This window comes from Pelodiscus sinensis, chromosome 10 (genome assembly GCF_052426305.1).
Source record: "Pelodiscus sinensis isolate ZL-2025 chromosome 10, ASM5242630v1, whole genome shotgun sequence".
NCBI classification, from domain to species: Eukaryota; Metazoa; Chordata; order Testudines; family Trionychidae; genus Pelodiscus; species Pelodiscus sinensis.
In genome coordinates this window covers 17,384,851-17,408,997 of record NC_143061.1, presented here as the reverse complement: position 1 = coordinate 17,408,997, position 24,147 = coordinate 17,384,851, and the positions used below count along the sequence as shown (strand labels likewise).

The 24,147-nt window shown below is 41.0% G+C and overlaps 1 protein-coding gene across 7 annotated transcripts in view; it reads right to left on the bottom strand.

The window, feature by feature from the left end:
* PHC3 (polyhomeotic homolog 3) overlaps positions 1-24,147 on the bottom strand; it is a 116,525-nt gene that overhangs the window by 89,663 nt on the left and 2,715 nt on the right. For 6 of the 7 annotated variants that reach the window (XR_012906288.2, XR_012906287.2, XM_075937894.2 and 3 more), the window contains exons 2-6: positions 22,458-22,611; positions 20,529-20,687; positions 16,881-16,958; positions 12,402-12,560; positions 6,556-6,654 (exon numbers count right to left, since the gene is read on the bottom strand). Coding sequence is in view for 5 of the 7 variants with exons in the window: in XM_075937894.2 (XP_075794009.2) it covers positions 6,556-6,654; positions 12,402-12,560; positions 16,881-16,958; positions 20,529-20,687; positions 22,458-22,611 (649 nt within the window). In the remaining 2 variants the exon portion in view is untranslated. The remainder of the gene's footprint in view (positions 1-6,555; positions 6,655-12,401; positions 12,561-16,880; positions 16,959-20,528; positions 20,688-22,457; positions 22,612-24,147) is intronic. The other variant, XM_075937893.2, reaches the window with a different exon arrangement.

Sequence of the window (24,147 nt, the reverse complement as noted above, 5' to 3'; positions counted from 1 at the left end):
TTGTTTGGCAGTTACCAACAGCAGCAAAGGCACCAGAGCCATCTCTCTGCAAAAAGATGAAGTAACATAGGTTTATGCTCTGTTCATATTAGGACGAGTTTTTCCACAACCAGAAAGTCTATAAAGGTGGGAAATTTTAAAATAAAAATTTAGATTCTTCAGAGATTGATGGCTTCTTCTTGCCCAGGATTGTACCTCTAAGGACATAATCAATTTTAAAATAAAAAGCATGTATGTATCTGTAAATACATATTAACATTATAATCACTGAAAAGAGTTAAGTGTTTTTTCCAATTTATTTACTTTCATTGTACAAAAATGGCTGTTAAATGTAGTTTCACTATAATTGATTCTCCCATTTGTTTAGATAAAATGTAACTGTAAAATCTGAAACCAGTAGGGTAGCACAAACACACATGTAGTCACTAACAATCTTTTAAACTGTCTTTCTTGCTAAACAATGAATGGATTTCAAGCTCACATTTTCCCTTTAAGGCAATAAATCCTGAGATTTGCTCTTAGATACACACCAAACTGAGAAGCGAGAAACGGACTTTTAACCCCAGTTTCACTGCTTGTCATGATACAATGACTATCAAAGAAAACATTCCCTATGCCAGAGGCAAGGGGAGGATATTAGGGAATATAATCTTAGAATTTAAGATCCCAGGGAGGAGAAAAAGAAGCAACAAATAGCTAAAATGTATCTGAAAATTAATCACAAAGAAAATAATTTCCAGAAGGGTTTTCTTTATAAACATGTCATGTTTCTAACCATTTATAGTAATAGCCTCATTTATTCAAAATCTTTTGGGACAGAGAATAAGTTTTCACATGTTTACTGTGGGGTTTTACAAATTAATCCAATTTTGTTGTTTCTTTATGAAAAAAATTAACATAATTTAGTATCCTTTTTAAAAAAAGGATTAAGAATTGCATTAACTAGAGATGCTTCAATGTTGTATTTTAATATTTTACTTGGATTATTATAGAGAAACATGATATCGCTATTACTGAGGGGAGCTAAATGGTTAACTGGTAAGCATGAAGCTTAATGATATACTTACTGGTTGATCGGCCCTTGCTGGTGAACACTGCCTTAGCCAGCTGTGCCAGACCACAGCAGACCCAGCCACAGAGGGGCCAATGAAACCAGGCATTGGGACCCTACGACTATTGCAAGGCTGGATGTTAGTCCATACGGTAAGCCTGAATTAGAACAGCTAACTGTTTTAATAACCCTACTATTATTAAGGTTACTTGATATGTGCCATTATAAATACCTTTTTTTGAAGTTGCATGTAACTGTCAAACTTTAAAGCGTTTGAGCAAAAATGTTCAATGCTAGGTGTCTACCTCCAGCTTGTTTTGTTTTGGAAAATTTTAGCCTAATTTTCAGCCAATTCTGAAAGCAAGCCTAGGAGAAAATATTTTGTTCTGGCCAAGTTAAGGTTAAGTTGTAGTTACATGGCAATGGTAGCTCTGAACTGCTGTAGGTTGTGCCAAGTCCAAGGACATATACTGAAAGCAGAAAGACTACCTCTCCTGCCCTTGTCACTGACTCGCCTGCTGGGTCCAGGCAGTCTGGAGGAATAAGCTGCCTGACTCAAATGCAGAGGGGAAAAGAGCCAGACCTGCAGGAGGGCAGATAGAAGAGACTGGAATAATGAGCCTGAGAGGTTGGGGGACAGAAATTGAGACTGAGAATGACTGAGATGGGAGGGAAGGAGATGAAGACGGATCTGACAAGGAGACAAAATGGTAGGGAAAGAACTGGGACTGGCTGGAAAAGGAAATTGGAGGGCGGCACTCAGAACAAATGTGGAGCCCAGGAAAGGAGAATGGGATTAGGAGCCAGTGGGAATGTGGGTAGGGGGTACATGTGAGACTTAGAGTGAGGAAAGAAAGACAGATCACATGTGGGGCCAAAAGAGTGGAATGGAAACTAGGACTGCGAGTATGAGAGTAAGAATTGGATGAGAAGCCTGAGGAACAGAGTTTGGGACTGGCTAGGTGATGAGAATGATCCTGGGCCAAGGAGCCCAGGGGATAGGAAGAGACAGGACTGAAACAGCAAGAGTTTAGAGGGGATGTCGCAGAAAGAGATCAGAGTCTGTGCCCACTGGGGAACATTCCTGTCCAGAACCTGAAATGGAGTCCAAGACCCCACTGCTGTCAGCATATAACTATGAAATCCACCAGCTAACTCTCCCTCTTTCTACTGCTGCTCCACATATATGGCAACTTATTATAGCTATCAGTTACTCCTTAGCTCAACTGGCAGAGATGTATGTGGTGAATCTAAAAGTTCCATCCCTGCTGACCACCAATGTGGGTGTTGATATGATGTCCAATTATTAGATTTTTTTCCTCTTTTTTTTAAAGTAATAAATTACACGCAAAAACTACATTAAAAGATTAAGCTTGCAAAATCAAGGCTAAATTAAAAATGCCAGTAATTAAGGTTGTGTGTGAAACCTTAATTAAGACTCCTTGTTCACATGCATTCTGAGAGCCTTTCATTACATGATCACATACCATTTTTTCCAAAGGATTTCTTCCTCATTCAGTGCACAGGATGGGCCTGTTCTGGAAATGAAGCTGGGCTGTGAAGTGAAGGAGACTGCCATGACAGGCATTCCACAGACGTTTGTTGTAAAAGCAGGAAAGTATGTAAGGAAGAGAAAGGGCCATCTCATGATTAAGACCCTAGAGAAATGGAACCTATCCCTGCCTCAGAGTTCCTACATGATGCCAGTAAAATAAACTGTACTTTACACAGACGATTACTAGTTGTGTGTTCTTCATTTTTTGGGTGACGAACTTAAGACCCTGCAGTCTGATCTGCAGAAGTGCTGAGCACTCAGAACTACAACTGAAGTTAATGGAAGTTCTGCTTTGAATATATGAAGTGCTGTGTAATTAGGCTTAGCAGAATTTTTTTAATAGTTTTAATGGATACATCAGTGTTTATTTTAAGCAGCTTTTTCAATGTTTATTTCCATTTTCACAGTAGAAAAATTTGTATTAGCTTTTTTCACAAGTGCAGTACATATCTGAATCATAGTCAATTTGTGATCCACTATAAACCCAGATCTTTTTCAGCAGTGTTGCTGCCTAGCTAGTTATTCTTCATTTTGTAATTGTGCATTTCAGTTTTTCTTCAGTGTAACACTTTGTACTTGTCTTTACAGAATTTCATTTTGTTGATTTCAGACCAGCTCTAAATTTTCAAAGTGCTTCAAAGTGCTAGCTTGATGTCATCTACAAATTTTATAAGCACACTCTCTTATTATCTAAGGACACTTCCATTATCTAAGTCACTGATAAAAATATTGAACAGTACCACACTCAGGACTGACCCCAGTAGTACACCATTAGATTTGCTCTTACAGTTTGACAGCAAATCACTGATAACTTTGAATATGGTCTGTCGTGGCTGATTCCCCACTCTGACACAATGAATGCAGAAGTAGGGGCCCACAAAAGTACCCCAAAACCTTGTTTCTCCAGACTTTGGTATAAAACTTCCCCCCACAATCCTAAAAACCTAGATTTTGGGGATAAAAATCCGCTGCCACCATCATGTGCTTTTGAACCCGTGAACAGGGGTGGCTACTTGAAACCAACCCCAGGGTACCCCAAGCTCTTTTCCCCAAAGAGCTTGAAAAAGAAAAGAGAAAATACAAATTGCAGTCTCTGGTAGCTGCCCTCTAGTCGGAGGCATGCAAATCCCACAGACAGATTTTCCAGGACACAGAACTGAACCAATACCAGATGAATAAAAAAGAAAAAACTTTTATCATCAAAAGTCACCAATTAATATATTTATGGGGACTCCCATGGGCCCAAAACTTAGTTTCAAAAGAGGGGAAACCCATTTCTAAATGCACAAACATCAGATTCCCATTCCCAAACCATAAAACAATAAAACCTAATGGATTTATCTAGACTTTGCCCTACTTACAGATGGCGAAGAGTCTTTTCTTGGAGAGGGACATGTTGTCTGTCCCCCTCAGTATCTGAGAGTCAACTGCCAGGGACAAAGGAGAGAAAACCAAAAATTCCTTTGTTCCAGTTTGAAATTCCTACCTGCAGTTCTATTGGCTCATCACTACCTGGCTAGGTACAGTTAACCCCTTAGTCCCCAGGCTGTTGGCCATCCCTCATAACCATGACATGGTCTTTGAACTAATTTTGCATCCACCTTAAAAGAGCTTAATCTATATCTCATTTCCTTAGTTTACTTATGAGAATGTCATGTATTAGAAGCATTACTAAAAATCAAGATTTCTACTGCTTCTACCCATCCACTTTTCACTTCCATCTTTCTGTGCCTCATTCCCTACTTGTAAAATGGGGATATTACCACCCTCTTCCATCAGAGTGGTATTGTGAAAACTAATAAAATAATATTTGAGAGTGCCATAGAAAATTTCATGCATGTCACTGGGTGACTAGACCCAGAGGTCCTCTGTTGACAATCTAAGGATCCTGACACACCTCATCCCAGAGAGGAGCAGAAGAGATGTCCTCTCAGTAGTCTGGAGTGGCTGGACGAGTATCCAAACAGGGGCCAGGAGGGCCATATAAAAAGGAGCTGCAGAGACAGACAGTGAGTGGCTGCAGGAGCTGGTAAAGAGAGGACCAATCATATTTCTGGCTGGCTAAAAGAGAAGCAGGACCATGGACAGCTCAATGCAGTCTTAGATGTAAAATCGCATTTAATTAGTTAACTAGTTAACATTAAGTTTAACTGGTTAACTGATTAAACTGGAGGTGTGCGGGGGGGGGGGGGGGGGAGGCACTCCAGCCTGGCTGAGCTGGAGCGTCTATCCCACCCGTAACAGCCCGGCTGGAGTGGCCCTCTCACTGAGAGTAGGGGCACCCTCCACTGGTTAACCATTCACATATCTAGTATAAGCAGGGACTAGGGAGATAAAAAGAGGCTCTTGGATGGCTGCAGGGGATTGAACAAGGACTGAGCCCATGGAGAGCTGCAGGAGAGGAAGCCCTGGGAGTATGGCCCATACCAGGGCCAAGAGAAGGTAAAGACAGTATACCCTGGAAGGGATTTATTATGTTCCACCTACTGTGTTTGTTATGTTCCACCCACTGCCACAGGGCTTAGTCACTGACAACTCACAGATGAAACCATCTACCAAGGGTGGGAGCACTCATGAGAGCTTCAGACAGACTTCAGGGCACGCACTTGATCAGAGGGGTGCTCATCAGAAGTGAGTGCTGATCCCATTACAAGAAATTAATTATTTTCAAGGCTTGAGTACTGTACTGTAAATATGAAACAGGTAACACATTGAACAATGAGGAGAAAACAAAATATTGAATAGCTGCTCATTAAGTAACTATTATCCACTCTGTGGACTGAATGAGGGAGAGGTGCTACAGAAAAAAAGAATGTGGTCATGGAACTAAACATGGTATTCTAATACATATACACACACACAAGGCTGAATTAAGGTGACACATGCAACAAGTAATTTTAAATTGTGGCATTTGCTAAACTTGTATGTGCTTGATTCTGGAATCTTATTAATGTTATTTACACATTAATGTGTGTGCAAAAGATTTATAAAGTTTTTTTCAGCCTTTAATGAGCTTCAACTGCACAGTGTCATATCCCCAAGGCCTTTGAGTAGCTATGCTTACACATTTTGAGTGTGGGTTGTAGGTGTGGGGTTTTTTTTGGTGGGGGGGGGGTTAGAGAGAGTTTGAAAAGTTAATTGTGGCAAGTCCAGTGCCTTTACTAGTGTTGAAACTAGATTTATTATTTATTGTATGGTAAAATATCACATTTAGCTACCCCTAAAAAGCATAGCCCAGTTAATCAATAAATCTGCCATCAAGCAAGCAAGATCTTGTGAACATTTTCTCCATCTTATTCAAAATCAATTTCAATAAGCTCTCCCATGAACTCATTAACCTTGATCAAACAGGGAGAAGATACTTAAGTTGAATAATGGGATCTGAAAGGATGGTCCGAATAGATACAGGTTCCATTAATAAATTGACATTACAGAAAGCCCTGCCACTTTTCAATGTTCTATTTGGTTTCCTACACATTAATTTACATACTGGCATGTGTTGTTATTGTTTAATGTAAGATGTAATAATTCTTTGAAGTAAATTACTTTTTAAAAATCAAGTGAGAAGTTACTGAAGGGTACAATGGAACTATGTGAAGAACTGTCATAAATGTAAACAATATGAGAACCAATCAATAAGGTCTTGATCTTCAAAGAAATGCATCTGCTGCACAGCAAAACATTTACAATGCAACCTAGAAAAGAACTATTACTAGGTGAGTTGTAGAAGATTGCAGTTAACTAATTATTACTGTAACAAAACAGTTACAGTAATAGGTACGGTTTGTAACGTCCTCAAAGCCAAATACTCAGTGTTACTATGACATTAAAAAGAGCGCACTGAAGATGTACAGATTGTTATAATATAAATATGAGAAACATATGCACATTGATACTTCACTAGAGCTCTAGTCCAGTTAAATGGACATATGACTCCAGGCAAGCTCACCTGAGTAGCTGAAGACTGACAGGAAGAAGAGGAAGATGATGAAACAACAGGAATGTCCGACTGAACAGCAGCCACAGTGGTAGCAGGAGTAAAAATCAGCTATGAAGACAGAAAAAGAAAACTGAAGAAAACACAATTTACAGAAAAAAGAAAGTAGTCAGGTAACAGTAAAACCTTGATTGACATTTATGAAAGAATGAAAATACTTTACAGATAAGAAGGAAAATGCGGCACACTTAGGGATGCATTAATTCTAGTTTACATTTCTGTTGCCTTTAACACAACTTTATTTATTTTTAAAGTAAATATTTAGTATGGGATCTCAGATATACAAGTGTAAGTAATTTATATTTTTTAAAAGTATTCTGCTTATATACTTTTTCACTTATATACTGTCTTCTATCCAAGTGTTTCAAAAGAAGCTTAGTTAATCTCACTCCCTTTTTAGAGAGGGCGGGTGAACAGAGATTTAAAAAAAGTCAAGCAACCATGTAGAATAACGATAGAAATGTAGCCGTGTTAGTCTGGTGTCGAATTTTAGCATGAATGACAGTTCAGAGGATTCCCTTTCAAGTGCAGATTTGAAAGTCTTCTGGAGTAGGATGCATGTGATTAGGTCATTGAGACAATGTCCTTTCTGGTTGAAATGGCAAGAAACTGTTTTTTCTTTGTGATCCTGTCTAATATCTGTTTTGTGGGCATTGATCCTTTGGCAAAGTGTCTGAGACGTTTGTCTAATGTACATAGCAGACAGACACTTTCGGCACATGATAGCATAAATTATATTTCTGGATGCGCAGGAATACGTATTCTTGATCTTATAACTCACTTGGTTAGGTCCAATAATGGTATCAGCAGAGTGAATATGTGGACAAAGCTGGCAACGGGGTTTGTTGCAAGGGAAGGTACCGGAGTTGATATTAGCGTGGTATGTCCTGTGGTTGTTGGTAAGGATCATCTTGAGGTTAGGTGGTTGTCTATAGGAGACTATGGGTCTGTCTCCCAGAGCTTCTTGGAGTTTAGTATCCTGTTCCAGTATAGGCTGTAATTTATTGATAATGTGTTGGACAGGTTTAAGCTGGGGGTTGTAGGTGATGACAAGTGGGCTGTGTCTACATTGGCACCCCTTTCCGGAAAAGGGATGCTAATGTAGACTTTGGAATAGGCAAATCCGCGGGGGATTTAAATATCCCCCCTGCGGCATTTGCATTAACATGGCTGCCGCTTTTTTCCGGCTTGGGGAAAAGCTGGAGAAAAGTGCCAGTCTAGACGTTATTCTCCGGAAAATAAAGCCTTTTCCGGAGGATTTCTTATTCCTACTTGAAAGACATTGTCTCAACGACCTAATCACATGCATCCTACTCCAGAAGACTTTCAAATCTGCACTTGAAAGGGAATCCTCTGAACTGTCATTCATGCTAAAATTCGACACTCTCCGCGGGGGGCTGAACAAAGACCACAACTACCTTACCCATTACAAAGATAGCTTCCCCAATTATCACCTCTAATACTATTAGCTCACAGACATCTACCTTTCCCCACCTCTAATATCATTAACTTGCAGACATTTATTTTCCTTTCCCTCCCCCCCGCATCTCCCTTCTGTTCTGAAATGTGATTTGTCCTTTTCATATGTGTTCATTTTTTTAATTGTATCCTTTGGTATATATGGTTGTGACTATTTTCTTCCACTATTTGATCTGAGGAAGTGGGTCTGGCCCACGAAAGCTCATCATCTAATAAACCATCTTGTTCGTCTTTAAAGTGCTACATAGTCCTGTATTTTGTTCAAGCAACCAGTGTGAGATAACAGTATGGAATTAAGTAGCAAGAGAACCTGAAATATCTTGACATTTCATAATCTGCTCAGATAACTGGAATACACTGCCTAAAAATTAATCTTCAAAATTAGAGAATATCATATTTATAGCGTAACACAAATAAATGACATTTTCCTTTTTCTAGTATGCAAATTAAGTGTTTGTGAAAGCTGAAAAAACATCAAACCTAAAGATTGAAATCCTCTGTTCATTAAAAGTACAACTACTATAATTGACAAAGTTTGTCTAGCTGTCCATTTATGTGTTTGTTCAAGAGCTCCTCCAGAATGGTAAAACAATCACATTCAGTATACAGCTTCCTCTTATCATAACTTAAAGCAAGGTAAGGGATTGGTTGTGCCAGGAAAACAGGATGTGCCTGGAATAGGACTGCTTTTCATAAAATCATGCAGAAAAGACAGAATCACCAGGCAGGCGAAAAGGGTTGGTAGGGGTGGTTTTCCCCTTCCAGGACTGCAAAGCCTGAAGCCTCCCAACCCCAAGCACCCATTAAGGAGGGGGGAGGGAGGGAGTGGAGAGGAATGAAGCTCCCCTCCTCCTGAATTCATAAGGGGACTTTGCTGGCTGTTCCCCGTTCTCAGGGAATGAGGGGGAAAGCACACAATTTGCTGCATTCCTCACTGTATTTGGGGAGCACGGGGGAAGACAAATCTGGACTGTACCCTTCCCTTGGCTGTGCTTGTAGGAGCTGCAGCAGCCATGGAAAAGTGCTTCTCACTTGGCCCCAAGCTGCTGAGGTGAGAAGGGGAGAGAGAACTAGCCCAGTCCTGAGGCAGCCTACATACTGAACCCCTCATTCCCAGCCCCATTCCAGAGCAATGATTTAAATGAAACATGGACATTTTACTTTCCAAAAACCAAAAATTAACTGAGTTAAGGACCCGAGCAATACCAGGTAAATCTTGTAGTATACTATACAGTCAACACCACTGTTAGCTTTCCCACAGAATGCCATCAATGTGTCTCAGTTATGACCTGCAAGGACTTCCTCCAGGGACAGTTTAGACGGTACATTAAGTCCTCTCTATTTCCAGGTGCTGAGACTGCAAATTAGTTCCAATACTAGTGGGCCTTTGTTTGGTATACAGGCAGTCCTGAGTTACGCGGATCTGACTTACGTCGGATCCGCACTTACGAACGGGGCTTTCTCGCCCCAGAGCTTGCAGGCAGCAGGACCGCCCAGAGCGCAGCGGTCCCGCCACCTCGACCTTTGGGGTGAGAAAAGCTGCTCTGGGTGCCCCTGGTCTGCTGGGGACCGTCTCCAGCAGACCAGGGACACCTGGAGCAAAGCCGGGGAGGCGGAGGGGTCCCAGAGCAAAGCCTCAGAGGCACGGCACCCCGCTGCGGCTTTGCTCCCCGTGTCCCTGGTCTGCTGGGGGGGGGCGCAGCTAGTGCACACCCCCTCCAGCAGACCAGGCTTTTGTTGTGGACCCTGGGGTAGAGTAGCTGGGGTGCTGCCGGGTTGGTCCTGCAGGGACCTACCTGGCAGCCCAGCTGTTCTGTCCCAGGCTCCAGATTCAGCCGCTGTTGAAACTGATCAGTGGCTGATTCCAGGAAGCTGGGGGCAGAGCAATTCTGCCTCCAGCTTCCTGTAGTCAGCCCCTGGTCAGTTTCAGCAGCAGCGGCTGAATCTGGAGCCAGTTCCGACTTACATACAAATTCAACTTAAGAACAAACCTACAGTCCCTATCTTGTATGTAACCTGGAGACTGCCTATAGTCCCTATCTTGTACGTAACCCGGGGACTGCCTGTACTGTCAACATTATTTTAAAAACATTTCAGATTATCCCATTCAGACAGAGAGAGAGAGACAGAGAGAAAATAATTTGTAGGAGTAAGACTAGATTAGACACATATTCCTCAGAAGAATTACTCTTGCAAAAAGGCAAGAAAGAATGCTTTTAAAGGAAAGGCAAAGAGGTTGAGTTTAACCACTCTTAACTAGCTGACCATATGTCTGTTAAAATGACACCATGGAACAGTTAATTCAGCAAACAAGGTTTCATAAATATAAACAATAAACATATGAGGGCCCAAATCTGAGGATAGGAGTCAGGAAAAAGTCTTCAATCCTGAGTTCTGTAACAGAGTCCTGGCTCTTGAAGGCCAAAAGAGATTATGTGAGGGACCAGTTACTCTGTTCCAGGTGTCAGGGGATGGCAGAGGAAGGCCAAAGGAAAATCAAAAACACTGGGTAGATAGTCCCAGAGAATAATTAGTATCTGAAGGGGCAGGGAGAGGAAAACCGTGGCCACTGTACATTTTAGGGCCCAAGAGCCCTGTGGAGTGGGAGAGGAAAGGCTTCCCACCCAGATGTTTAGGATAATTAGATCCACATAAGAAGGGTCAAGAGAGTGGTCAGATGATGAGGATGAGTGACTCAAAAGTAAGGCTCAAAGCCCAATCAGGGAGAGCTTGCTAAAGGAAGCTTTTAAAGGGACAGTTGCAGAAGGAAAGCTGCAAAGAGCCCTGAACTAAACAGGTGAGTTTTCAGATGATGGAGGCTAGGACTTGAACCACATAGTCCCAGAAAGGAGAATTTTGGGGCCCTGGTCCTGGAGTTGCATGAAAAGGCATCTCTTCTGAGTGTTTAATAAATCAGAATCCAAAAGAGTGAGACTGTTGTTCCCAATGACTTTGGAGAGTAAAAGGATTATTTTTAGGAACTAAAAGGAAACTGAGGCGGAGACTGCCGTGCACTGTAAGTAATCCATTGATATCAAGAACTCCCATTACACAAAGAGATCTGAAGTCAATAGGGAGTGCTCAGTGCACATAGCATGTGCATAAGTAATTGCAGGAGCTGGGCCATACTTTGTATCAAAATAATAGAAATATCTATGGCCCTCAATCAGCAGTGAACACTACCTGGATGAATCTGTGCACTTGTGCAGAATCCTAATGCCTTTGGGGAGGCTTCACAAAAGGCCAGCAGTCTGCCCATGCAAAGCTAACTGCAGGACAGGAGCCTGTTTGCACACAAGGAACAGCATTAAATATTTAAAATCTCCTTAATTTACAAATGTCAGGTTTTTTTACTGTAGAATTATTCAAACTTTGAAAATTACCCTTTGTTTTAACAGAAGCAAAATGCAGGACAATGTAGCACTTTAAAGACTAACAAGATGGTTTATTAGATGATGAGCTTTCGTGGGCCAGACCCACTTCCTCAGATCAAATAGTGGAAGAAAATAGTCACAACCCTATATACCAAAGGATACAATTTATAATCACACATGTGATTTGTCCTTTTCATATGTGTTCATTTTTTTAAATTGTATCCTTTGGTATATAGGGTTGTGACTATTTTCTTCCACTATTTGATCTGAGGAAGTGGGTCTGGCCCACGAAAGCTCATCATCTAATAAACCATCTTGTTAGTCTTTAAAGTGCTACATTGTCCTGCATTTTGCTTCAGCTACCCCAGACTAACACGGCTACATTTCTACCTTTGTTTTAAAGCATGGAAATACAACCAGCAAAACTGCAAAAATCACCTGAGTCCCATATCAATCTTAACAGAATGAAATCTATAGACCCAACTCAGTCTCCAGTGGCAATACTCCATCAAAGCATATTCTTAGTCAAATGTGAGAAAGCTTTAATCAAAAGCCTGTGAACTCTGATGTTAGAAATGCATTACAAGTTACTGGGAATTCTGTCAGTTACAGTATGTTTCATCACATATCCAATAAGCAAGGACAGACATTCTCTTCCTATTTTATGAATGTTCAATCATCTTATTAAGCACAAAGTGCACCAAACTAATAACATCAAGCTGTTTCTAAAGCAGAATATCTCTTTTCTGCCCTCCGAGGACTAAGCATTCCCTTTGTCTCTGTGGCTCACACTGCTCTAAGAACTAGTTTGTGTACAAAAATAAGCTACCAAATCCCCAATACTGCCTGAAGCTAAAGATAACTGAACTGTTTACAAAACCAAACAGATAAAAACATTAAACCTTTCAAAAATTAAATGTAAACCCTGCAACTTGTGAAACTTACCATTTGTGCTCGGAGATACATTTGAGCCTGGCTTGCACTTAGGGTAGGAGAAGTACTCCCCAGCAACATAGTCTGTTGGGTTATACTGCTGCTAGTAGTGTTGGAAGTCTGTGAACGGCTTATTAATTGTGCAGGTGTCGGAGAGGTTGAAAGGTTAATCTAAGGAAATAAAAATGTTTCTTTGGTCATGGCCTTTCATTGTAGGTTTTAAAGTCAATCAGTCTTACGAAATACATCAAAGCAACTGTAGCAATCAAGTTATAACATTACAGGCAGTCCCCGAGTTACGCGGATCCGACTTACGTCGGATCCGCAGTTACGAACGGGGCACTTCCTCTCCCTGGTCTCGAGCAGACCAGGGAGAGGAAGCAAAGCGGCGGCGGAACGCGCGGCCAGCTCTGCTCCCCCCCTCTGCAGACCAGGGGGAGGGGGAGCAGAGCGGAGCGGCGGAACGCGCAGCCAGCTGACAGCCCAGACGCTTCTGGGCTGTCAGCTGGCCGCGCGTTCTGCCGCTCTGCTCTGCTCTGCTCCGCTCCGCTCTGCTCCCCCTCCCCCTGGTCTGCAGACCAGGGGGAGGGGGAGCAGAGCGGAGCGCGCGGCCAGCTGACAGCCCAGATGCGTCTGGGCTGTCAGCTGGCCGCGCGTTCTGCCGCTCTGCTCTGCTCCGCTCTGCTCCCCCTCCCCCTGGTCTGCAAACCATGGGGGGGGGGGGGAAGCAGAGCGGAGCACGCAGCCAGCTGACAGCCCAGACGCGTCTGGGCTGTCAGCTGGCCGCGCGTTCCGCCGCTCTGCTCTACTCTGCTCCCCCTCCCCCTGGTCTGCAGACCTGGGGGACGGGGAGCAGAGCAGAGCAAAGCCGCGGAGCCCGAGGGCAGCAGGATAGCCACGGCGCGTCTGGGCTGTCCCGCTGCCCGCGTGTTCCGCTGCTTTGCTCCCCGTCCCCACACAGACCAAAGGGGATGGGTGTGTGTGTGTGTGTGTGTGTGTGTGTGTGTGTGTGTGTGTGTGGATTCTCACAAACACTGCCCTTCACTCCCATCTGCAGACCCAACACATATGTGAGGGGGTTGTTGTTACTTCTTTTACTGCTTTCCAAGTGTGTTAGTTTTGGACTGGTCTGTGCATTTCATAATTTTCATTTCTCTTACCAAAGCTGGTCTTAGGAGTGGGCAAGCTCGGTGGTTGCCCGTGGCCGCCATTTTTAAGGGGCCACCGACAGAGCTGGTCGTAGGGGCGGGATGTGACCGCATTTCAGTCCAACCTCCCAAATCCTCCCCCAACGTTACTCCCCAATCCTTTTTTTCTTTTGCTTGACAAATTTTTGTCCAGTTTTTTTTTAAACCATTTGGTAGCTGCCCAGGGCCACAAATTCATTAGAACTGGCCCTGTCTCTTACGCTCAAATTTAATTCTTTGTGTAGTGGGTGCCTAATCTATCATGGCTGGAGTAAATATCCCTAGGGTAACTGCTGCTCCTGGACATGGCTGGCATGTCCTTGCAGCCCCTGAGAGAGGCAGAGCAGGGGGTCTCCACCTGCTGTTCTTGCCTGCAGACACCAATCCTGCAGCTCCCATTGATCAATAATGGGGAACAGTGACCAGTAGAAGCTGTGGGTTCAGGGCCTGTAGATGAGGGGCAGCACATGGCACCATGGAGCCATTGCTGTACATGCCAGCTGCTTTCAGAAGTGGTGCAGGGCCACAGCAGGAAGAAGCCTACTTTAATTCCACTGCTCCACCACCTGGAAGCCATCTCAATTAAACAGTGCCCAGCCAGAGCCTGCTTCCTAAACCCCTGTCCTAGCCCTGAACCTCCCCCTGCACCCAACCACCTACCACAGATGTGAGTCCTCCTGAACCCAAACTGCTTCCCAGAGCTTGCATCCTGAACTCACTCCTGGACCCCAATCCCCTGCCCTGGACTAAACCTGGAGCCCCCCCACACACTAAATCCCTTGGCTCAAGACCAGAGCCTGCACCCCAACTCCTGGTGAAAGTGAGTAAGGATGAAGGAGGAAAGGGGATGCAGTGAGCAGGGTGAGGCCTGGGAGAAGGGGTGGAGCAGGGACAGGGCCTCAAAGAAGGGTCAGGAAGGAAGTGGGGCAAGTGTATTTGGGTTTGAGGTAGCTCTTACATTGCACTTAAATTGAAAAAAGTGATCTTGTGGTTAAAAAGGTTGGGGAGACCACTGCTCTAAATAATTAATGAGGCATGCATACATAAAAAAAATTAGGTTATATGAATATCATTTTGGACAGGACAGGACCATTACAAACAAATACATACATGACATTGCCAATTTAAAATTTATACTGTGAATTATTCACATGACAATCCATAATTCACCTTAATGACTGTTTGATTCAATGTAAGCATTTGTAATAAATGCTCAACTGTGATTTTTGAATCAACAGGTGTTTTAATTTTTGTGAGTAGTGAATGGAAGTTCTAGATAAAGAATGAATGCACTGAAGACAGCAATTAATGTATTATGGTTGAGAAGACACAACATTAATCAATGAAAAGGTTATTTTTTTTCTGGATAATTTATCAGAGTTACTTAGGGATGTAAAAGGTTAACCAGTTAATTGGCAAGCCTCACCCTTAATGGTGTTGATGCTAAGATATTAGAGAAACAAGGTGGGTGAGATAGTATTGGTCTCTCTAAATACTCGTAGTCTGCTAATTGTTAGTAATCTTACTACAAAGTAGTTTAATATGATGAGTTATTACAAAGTGAAAAATAATATTTGAAGCTCAAAATTAAGCTCACAACTATGAAAAACATTAGGCTAAAAATATTTTGGCAAGCATAGTAATATGTTGCATCTAGTTTTTCAAAGCTATTCCATCATACAGTATTCAAAAGTGGAACCTACTGAAAAAGTTTAATCTGTCTTCCTGAAACTTATGATGTTAAGACTTCAAAGATTGTATACTTTCCAGCATTGCCACATTAAAATTTTACTATTCTTTTGTTGGTTTTCACAGAATTAGAATTCAAAATTATGTATAATAGCTTCTGATTTCTGTATAAAGTTATCATGAATGCGTATCTACATGAAAAGATGGCCAGATATTCTTTAATTGGACAGTTTGTACATCTAAATTTTCAATTTAAATACGCAATGACAATACTTAGTGTTACAAATTAGAAATGTGAAATTTGGTGCAACAATACGCTTCTGAAATTTTGAAAAATTAAACCTTATACATTTAAATCTGTTCCTCAGCATTTCCAATTGACAGATGCAAGTTAACAGACTGACTGGAGGCTAACAGAAACCATCTCTAGTAATATTCTGCGTCTGATTTACTAGAGGTGTTCAGCGGTGCGCTGCAATGGAGATGGCGCGTACCAAGCAGATAGCTCCTTATTAAGCACATGTAGTTTATGAGAACATAACTTTGCAAAAAAACTTTATGTCATGCAAATGAAGTGTGGTGCTTTAAAGGAACAGAACCAAAAATGTATAACTGTAGACGGCAAAGAAAGTGTTTCTATTTTTGCAATATGCCCATAGTTGTCAAATGCTGGGGGTCCGCAGACTATATCTAAGGCTCTGTGAAAGGTTGTGGTTACCATACAACAGTGCTTTTCAACCAGTGGTCTGTAGACTATTTCCAAATGGGTCCACACTTCCATTTGACATTTTTAGGGATTTGCAAATGGAAAAAAAGTTGAAAACCACTGCACTATATATAGTGGGTTATAATTAACAGGTAATAACTGGGTATTTGTGTACTTCAACACTGTTTCTCTATCAGAATCTGAAACAATAGATAATAAAAAAGGTAATGTTGTGGAAACATTAATCTAAACAGCTACTATGAACAGAGTAATTATTACGTGTGGTACAAGCCAGCAATTAATATTTTAAGAACATTATTACCATTTGGGTGTCTAAAGTAAAGTGCCTAAATCCATATTTAGGCCTATAAATAAAAAGTGGCCTGATCTTTTATGGTGTGAGCTACTCTCAGCTTGCTCAGCAGTTCTGAAAAGCAAATTACTTTTATTTTACCTATGTCATATGGATTTAAGTATGTAATTTTAGTCATTTGAGTTCTAAAATTCTGGCCAACAGCTATAAAATATTCTGCAACTGAATGTCAGATAGTGCTTCCTAGATACTTCACTTAATATTTTCTTGAGATAAAGGTTGAGATTTTCAAAGGGGAACTGGGCAACTATCTATCTTGGTTCCTTTGAAAATCTCAGACTAGTTCGGATAATAGATTAACACATGATGTTCTTTTTTAGGTCTATATCTTACATTAATGAATGGATTCCATGACCTAACTTGTCTTTTTCTTCTAACCACTACAGTCTCAAGCCTTATGTACTTGCTTCTCAATACATTGCAATAATTTTAATCAGATTATTTATTTTAAGCATGAAAAAAATGTTTTTCTTTAAAAGAAGTTGCATTGCAGGACACTGAAGACTAGACTGGGATTTAGGACTTTGATTACATACCGAGGTCTGTGACATGCTTGACTGCTGAGTGACGCTCCCAGTAGGAGATGCACACTGCCTCCCACCTGACAGGCTTGCCTAAATAGCAAGAACATGTGTTAAATATATCACCTAAGCAGAAATAAAAAATGTTTAAATAACACTGCTTATTACATAAGCCAAAAGAAGCCCACCTATTATGTTTTACCCTTTTTCTAAATTACCAGTGAAAATGAACTTCACCCAGTAGAGTTAGGGATATGTTTACCACACAGTGCATTCCAAACTATGGGCCCTAAACTGCATGATGCCCAATGTCCTCAGTTCATGTTAACATGAAGGCACTCAGAACCTTTCAAGGTTATAACCTATGAAAGAAACACAAACTAACAAAAACCAAGAAAGTGTTAATGAAGGAGCTGGCTATTTAGTCTATCACAATATACAGCACTAAAACTTACATGAGAGACTACAGATGGTAAAGTGTAAAAATCAGTCCTCACTAAAATCTTTATGAAATTGTTTTGCTCTGTGATTAAAAATCCTCATAAAATATCTTCTAAAAGTAATTACATATGCTCCAAAGACACTTTTCAGAATTAAAAGTGTTTGGTCATTTTAGTTTGGTCATTTTAGTTTGTTTTTCTCCCTTTACAAAAAGAAAGCAATAATACAAAGATGGAATCACATAAACTGTGAAACAAGTTTCATCCTCCATTATTGCTTAGCATCCAAAAATAGCTGATTGTTTTTAAATTATAAATTCTAAAACACAAGGGTCACAATATTTTGAAGTCTGAGAGGGAAAAAGTCTGTCTCCAGCAGGGCTTTGCATTCCTGATTCAGCAGGAACCAAATTTTTATGGCTAAGACAAAAACCTCTCACAATATAGGGTAGTGAATATCAGACTTTCAATTCTAAATTGTAAGTGCACGTGCATTTCTATAATTGTATTTGGGATGATTTTTACTGCCATATAATTCTGAATACCAAAACTAAAACCTATAGAGACCCATTTAATGGACAAAAATCAAAATTAAGTTTTAGTAGCACTTTGTGTAAATTAATGAAGGTTTTCCTCAATATTTACAACTTCAGCCTGTCACAGTTGTTTAATAATTTCATTCCTCTTTCTATTGTTGGCTAAGTTTGAATTTGTTTACAACTATTTGCTTTTATTTGCATTACAAGCTTGCTTTACTTTTGGGGCTGATGGGAGAGGAAGGATTACCTGCAAGGTGGATAACAACCTAATAAATAGATGCACAGCAAGGAAACATGATCTATTTTCTAATTAAGAATACAATACTTTTGTGCTTACTCACATAAGACATCCCCATTTGTTTTAATACATACTCTCATGAGTAAGGATTACGAGGTCAAGACCTGTGTGGATTATATTTAATTGTTTTAAATTCAAGGTCCCTTACTGAACATGGATGCAACATCAGTTACCCTCTTCTGAGTCATTTGAATTTTAGGTTAAAATTATCTGCTTCAGGCAATCAGCATGATTCAATGTCTGTCTCAGGCAATCAGCATGATTCAGTGGAGAGGATACATGACTGATCCAGTGACTTCGGAGCCCTAATCCTGTGTCTGACAAAATAAAGCTGTGTAGCCTTGAGGTCTTCATCTCTTCATGTCCGAACTTCTCCATATTTAAAATGATTGCCTCTCTCACAATATACTGTTCCCATTCCAACAACTGAGGAGGTCAATGAGAGTCTTTCCATTGACTTCCATAAGCATTGGATAAGGCTTCTAGTGATGATTAATGTTAAAAACTTTGCAAATGGGAATAGAATTTACCATTGTCTTGCACTTTTCCAATTTCAGAATTACAACTTAAGGTCTGTTGTAACATTATTATGTATGCCAATCCTCAGCATGACTCACTAAAATTAAGTACCAAAATAAGATATAAAACACTATTTTTATTTTATCTGTTTTGAGGAGTATTATGTTCCTTCCCCTTATCCAGATTTTGGTAAAGGGGGACTGAAAGTTGGAGAGGTTTGGATTATTCCTGTTAACATCAATAAGTCATTTGCTGTCCCACATAATTATCTGAATAGTGTATTTTAACATATGTAATGAACACCCAGAAAATTGGATGGGAATATACTGACACTCTTACAAAAAAACAACAACAACAACAACCCCCCCCCCCCCCCCCAGGTGGGTTTGCACAGAAGCAATTAGAAGAATGAAATCATTAAAATACTACAATGAATTACTGTGAGATCATTAGACACACACAAAAAAAGCTGTTATTAGATTTAGTACTGGTTTATGGTTTTCATCCTAGTTTTAGACATATGTCCCTGGGAGCCCTCAATGTAATACTGTAATTCATGTCAGGCCTGACACATATTATGACAACAGTGTGTTGTGGGTAATGTGTGTCACTAAACTATGTTTTGTAATGTATTATATGTAAACTGATGATACGTTGGTCCCAAAAATCAGTGTGTGACATATGTACAGTTTGTATACAAAGTGTGTGCCTCTTATAATGCACTTGGGAGGCAATGCATACACTAAGCTGACAGCCTAAACAAATGAATATGTATTTGGCTGTCTGACCTTCTTGATGGCAAGCAAAGAACAATGGAAGTAAATTTATATGTAAGATACACAAAACCATTAAAGGAAAACAAATGGAAGAAGAAAGTTAGTGAGCTCACCAGAAGATAGAATCTGTACCCCAGGATGCCCTCCTGGCTCTTAGGGCACAGACAATGGGTTTTGGGTAACATAAGGGGAGCAAAAAGACCGGTTAGCTATTCATCACTTAGGTAACATAGTATAAAGTATCCTTTCATCTTCTGAAAGTTGGATCCCATCATTTGAAAGGTTGCGAATACTAGTAACCTGATGTAAGTAAGAAAACTGTTTTGGCAAAGATTGCATCTTGCTAAAATTAAGGTTTAATCAATAGAAAGTATGCTTTGTTTTGTATATTACTATACCTTAGTAACCATACCAACTGTTGCTTAGTATCACTACAAGTTGAACCTCCCTAGTTCAGCACCCTCAGGACCTGATCAGACCCGAATAAGAGAATCTGCTGGATAAGGGGAGGTCAATTCTGGCCCCCTGGTGCCAGCCTCTAGGCTCTCTTGGGGGTACTACCAGCCTCCTGGCCACTGTGCTCCCATTTTGGCTGCACTCCCAGCAACCAGTCCCAGCCTCTGGACTCCCAGCCTGCCAGACCATGAATCTTGCCAGATGAGAGAGCTCCAGGCCAGAGAGGTCCTACCTGTACAATCTCTTCGTTAATAAACTTTTCCTATTGTTTACTATGAACCATTTCAGTGCTCTTATACAGAAGTAAATGTCAATCTTAAGCTACATTTACAAACTACTATGTACACTGTCTCTTTAGAGGCAACGAACTTAATAATTTCTGAGAGTGTCCCCTCAGAGGGACCACACATTGCAGAGAACTTGGGAACTGCAGCTCACTAATGATACCTGCAAAGCAATGTTACCTGGCAGAGTCTTGAGGAGTTTGCTGGTGAAGAAGACAAGTTTCTTTGGTAGAGAACAGACACGCAGTCTGATCTCCAGCAAAACTCACTCTTGCTGAGGAAAAGGGGTATCACAATGGCTCGCTGTTCTGGGTGTCCTAATTGGAACATCACAACATGTTTAAGTCTCACCTGTGGAACAGCTGCCAAACTCTGAAACTGAGTACTGCTTAAGTGCTGCTGTTGTAGAGCGGCAGTCTGTAGCATCAGATGCTGCTGTTGGGCTGCATACATCTGCTGAAGATACTGAGCCGCGGAACTAGGGGGACGATGCAAGGCCTGTTGAATAACCTGCATATACCAATAAATAACAAATCACAATTGCAAAAAACAAACTATTTTAATCTTTTTCGTGTTATAATGGAAGTTCACCACTGCAAGAAAATAAAAACCAAACAAAAACTCCACTCCTCCACTTCCCACCAACTGTATAATACTAAACTTCCTACATAATCATTGTTCAAGTGAATTATAGATTGTAATTAACACATATTCTGTTCTATTATGTTAGCCTTTTCTTTACAAATTAACTTTATATAGCACCTTTTAGCTCAAATATTCTCAAATCATTATACAAATAAAACACATATATATATATATATACACAGGCAGTCCCCGAGTTACGCGGATCCGACTTACGTAATCCGACCAGACCAGGGGGACGGAGAGCAAAGCAGAGCAAAGCCGTGGAGCAAGTGGGCAGCGAACAGCCCAGACGCGTCTGGGCTGTCCGCTGCCTGTGTGTTCCGCCGCTTTGCTCCCCGTCCCCCTGGTCTGCCCCGGGCTTCCTGGAATCAGCCGCTGATCAGTTTCAGCAGCAGCTGACTTGGGGATGCCTGGGGTTCTTAAGTTGAATCTGTATGTAAGTCAGAACTGGCGTCCAGATTCAGCCGCTGTTGAAACTGATCAGTTTCAGCAGCGGCTGAATCTGGACGCCAGTTCCGACTTACATACAGATTCAACTTAAGAACAAACCTACAGTCCCTATCTTGTACGTAACCCGGGGACTGCCTGTATAGATGTACTGAAATGCTGACCCTTCTGAGGTGAATGAGAGGTAAGGAGATAACTGGCACTAAGAAACACTGCATAATAGCTAGTATTGGAGAGAGAAGACTGGCAGAAACAGTGGGGCAACCTTCTATACCTACTCTTTGATAATGTATCACTGAACCTTTAGGATAAAATCCTATCTCCAATTAAGTCAACAGGAGTTTTACCACTGACTTCACGAAGCCAAGATTAGATTATTAATATATATGCATATTAGTTTTTAAAAGGTCTTAGCAGAAAAACCTCACACATACAAAATACATAGAACACAATTTATCTATATATAAGACGGAAGAGCTGAGCTGACCCCATCATGACAAGGTTGTGGTTCTAGGGAATCTAGATATTTCATCCACTCCACTACTTACGATAATGATAACAAATCTAGCCTAGAGGCAGCAAGCGGCGGGGGGGAGAGAAAGGAGAAAGGGGATACTTCAAAGAGGCAGTGCCGCACAAAGCGCAGGGTCAGCTGCTTTGTGTGGCGCTGCTGCTTAGAATGTCGTGGGGAGCCTGGCGTCAGGCTCCTCACGGCATTTCAAAGTGGAGTGCCGCAGAGCCCAGAGTCAGCGGGGGAGTCCCCAGCTGACCCCAGGCTTTGGTGCTTTCGCCTTTGAAGTGTAGCAACAGCCCTAGGGCTACACTTCAAAGGCAGTGGTGCCCTATCAACTAATCGAATAGTTGACACAAAAATGCATCGACTATTCGATTAGTCAATTACCTGATACTTAACATCCTTAATCTAGCCTCCTTAGTGCAAGATTCAAGTCATTTGCAGTTTCTATCACTGAAAGTTTTTGTAGAGAATCAATATTTCATGAAAATACTTAAGCACAGATAGTGAAGGCCAGGGCAGAAAGCAAGAATAAAACTTTCAACTTACTAGCATCCAGCACTGCCCAATTTGTTTTTATAAGCAAGTGCTATTGCCCATATACGAGTTTTTAAACAGTGAATATTTTTTATGATTTTTTCCATTCTTCTGTACACTACATCACAGCCCAGTACCTGTACAGCATGTCTGTCAGAGCCACTGTAGACAGATATCTGTGGTGGTTGCATCCGAGAAGAGGAGGAGGTGGTGGTGGTAGTGGTGGTTGTACATGTGGAACATGTTGTTGCATTTGATTCATTCTCCATAGCAGTGCAGTGTTCTTTCAGGCTAGAGGGAAATTCAAGCAGTCCATTTATATTAGCATATGATGTACTGAATTTAGAGGGGGGAAAAATCTAAATTATTCCAAGGAAATAATCATGAATTTATGTTAATTCCTAAGAAAAGGTCTTATATCACTTTTGGAAAAGCAAATATAGTTGTAAGTTTGTGAAGACATTCTATTTCAAATTATTTCATAATATACATTTAGGATATATCAAAAACTATGTCAATAAACTACTATTTTAAGAATCACAGGCAAAACTAAATACCACCAAGATACACAGGAGATCCATTAGATCACCATCCTCTAAAGGAGCAGATCGGGAAAGCCACTAGCTATTTACATCACACAACTGTACCAACATAAAGTTTCTTTAAAAAACAACAACAACAACAACCCACTGGTGGTTCACTTTTGCCCTCAGGAGACAAGATTTTGGGAAAATTGCTTTTACTTCTCTGCTACCTTATGATGAAGAACTGTATTGTATGAAGGGAGTATTCTCAACAATTCTGGTCTCCCTTTACCTACCAACTGAAATAGATTCCAATAACTTAATGTAGATCTCCTCAGCTTTCCTAACTAACCATTTTTTTCTTTCCTCTGCAAAAGATTACTTCTCCTCATAGAAACCTTGTTTAAAAGTTAAGTAAATTCAGCATACATTTCTGGTGAGGTTAACATTTTTGCTCCATTTTCTGTTTCAGTATAGTCAGAACAATAATAAGAAGCAGAGCTACTATTCTTGGGAGCAATAGGATCACGAGGAGAACATATGAAGAGAAAATACTTTTTCATTTACTGTATGGCTGTGTCTAGACTGGCAAGTTTTTCCGGAAAATCAGCAGCTGTGTCTACACTGGCCGCTTGAATTTCCGGAAAAGCACTGACGATCTCATGTAAGATCGTCAGTGATTTTCCGGAAATACTATGCTGCTCCCGTTTGGGCAAAAGTCTTTTTCCGAAAGACTTTTGCGCAAAAGGGCCAGCGTAGACAGCATAGTACTGTTTTCTGCAAAAAAGCCCCAATCGCAAAAATGGCGATCGGGGCTTTTTTGCGGAAAACCGTGTCTAGATTGGCCGCGGACGCTTTTCCGCAAAAAGTGCTTTTGCGGAAAAGCATCCTGCCAATCTAGACGTGCTTTTCCGAAAATGCTTTTAACGGAAAACATTTCTGTTAAAAGCATTTTCGGAAAATCATGCCAGTGTAGACGTAGCCCATGTGTTTAAGAGTAGGTGGAAGAACATGGAAAGCAGTCCTTTACAAAGTTGCAGTATACTGCAAACAACATTGCTAAGGGTATAAGATAGCTTTGTAGAGTGCTATGTTACAACACACAACTTATAATAAATAAATTCTAACAAACATGTCACAATCTAGGACTTCACACTTGTCACTACGCTGCTTGCCACAGCTATTGGAAAACTCATGGCAGTAGTACGAAAATAATTCAGAATTCTTGCTCCAAATCATAAGGCCCCTACCACTGGAGCATCCATGCTCAGTATAGACGCGCTTTTGCGCAAGAAAGCTCCGA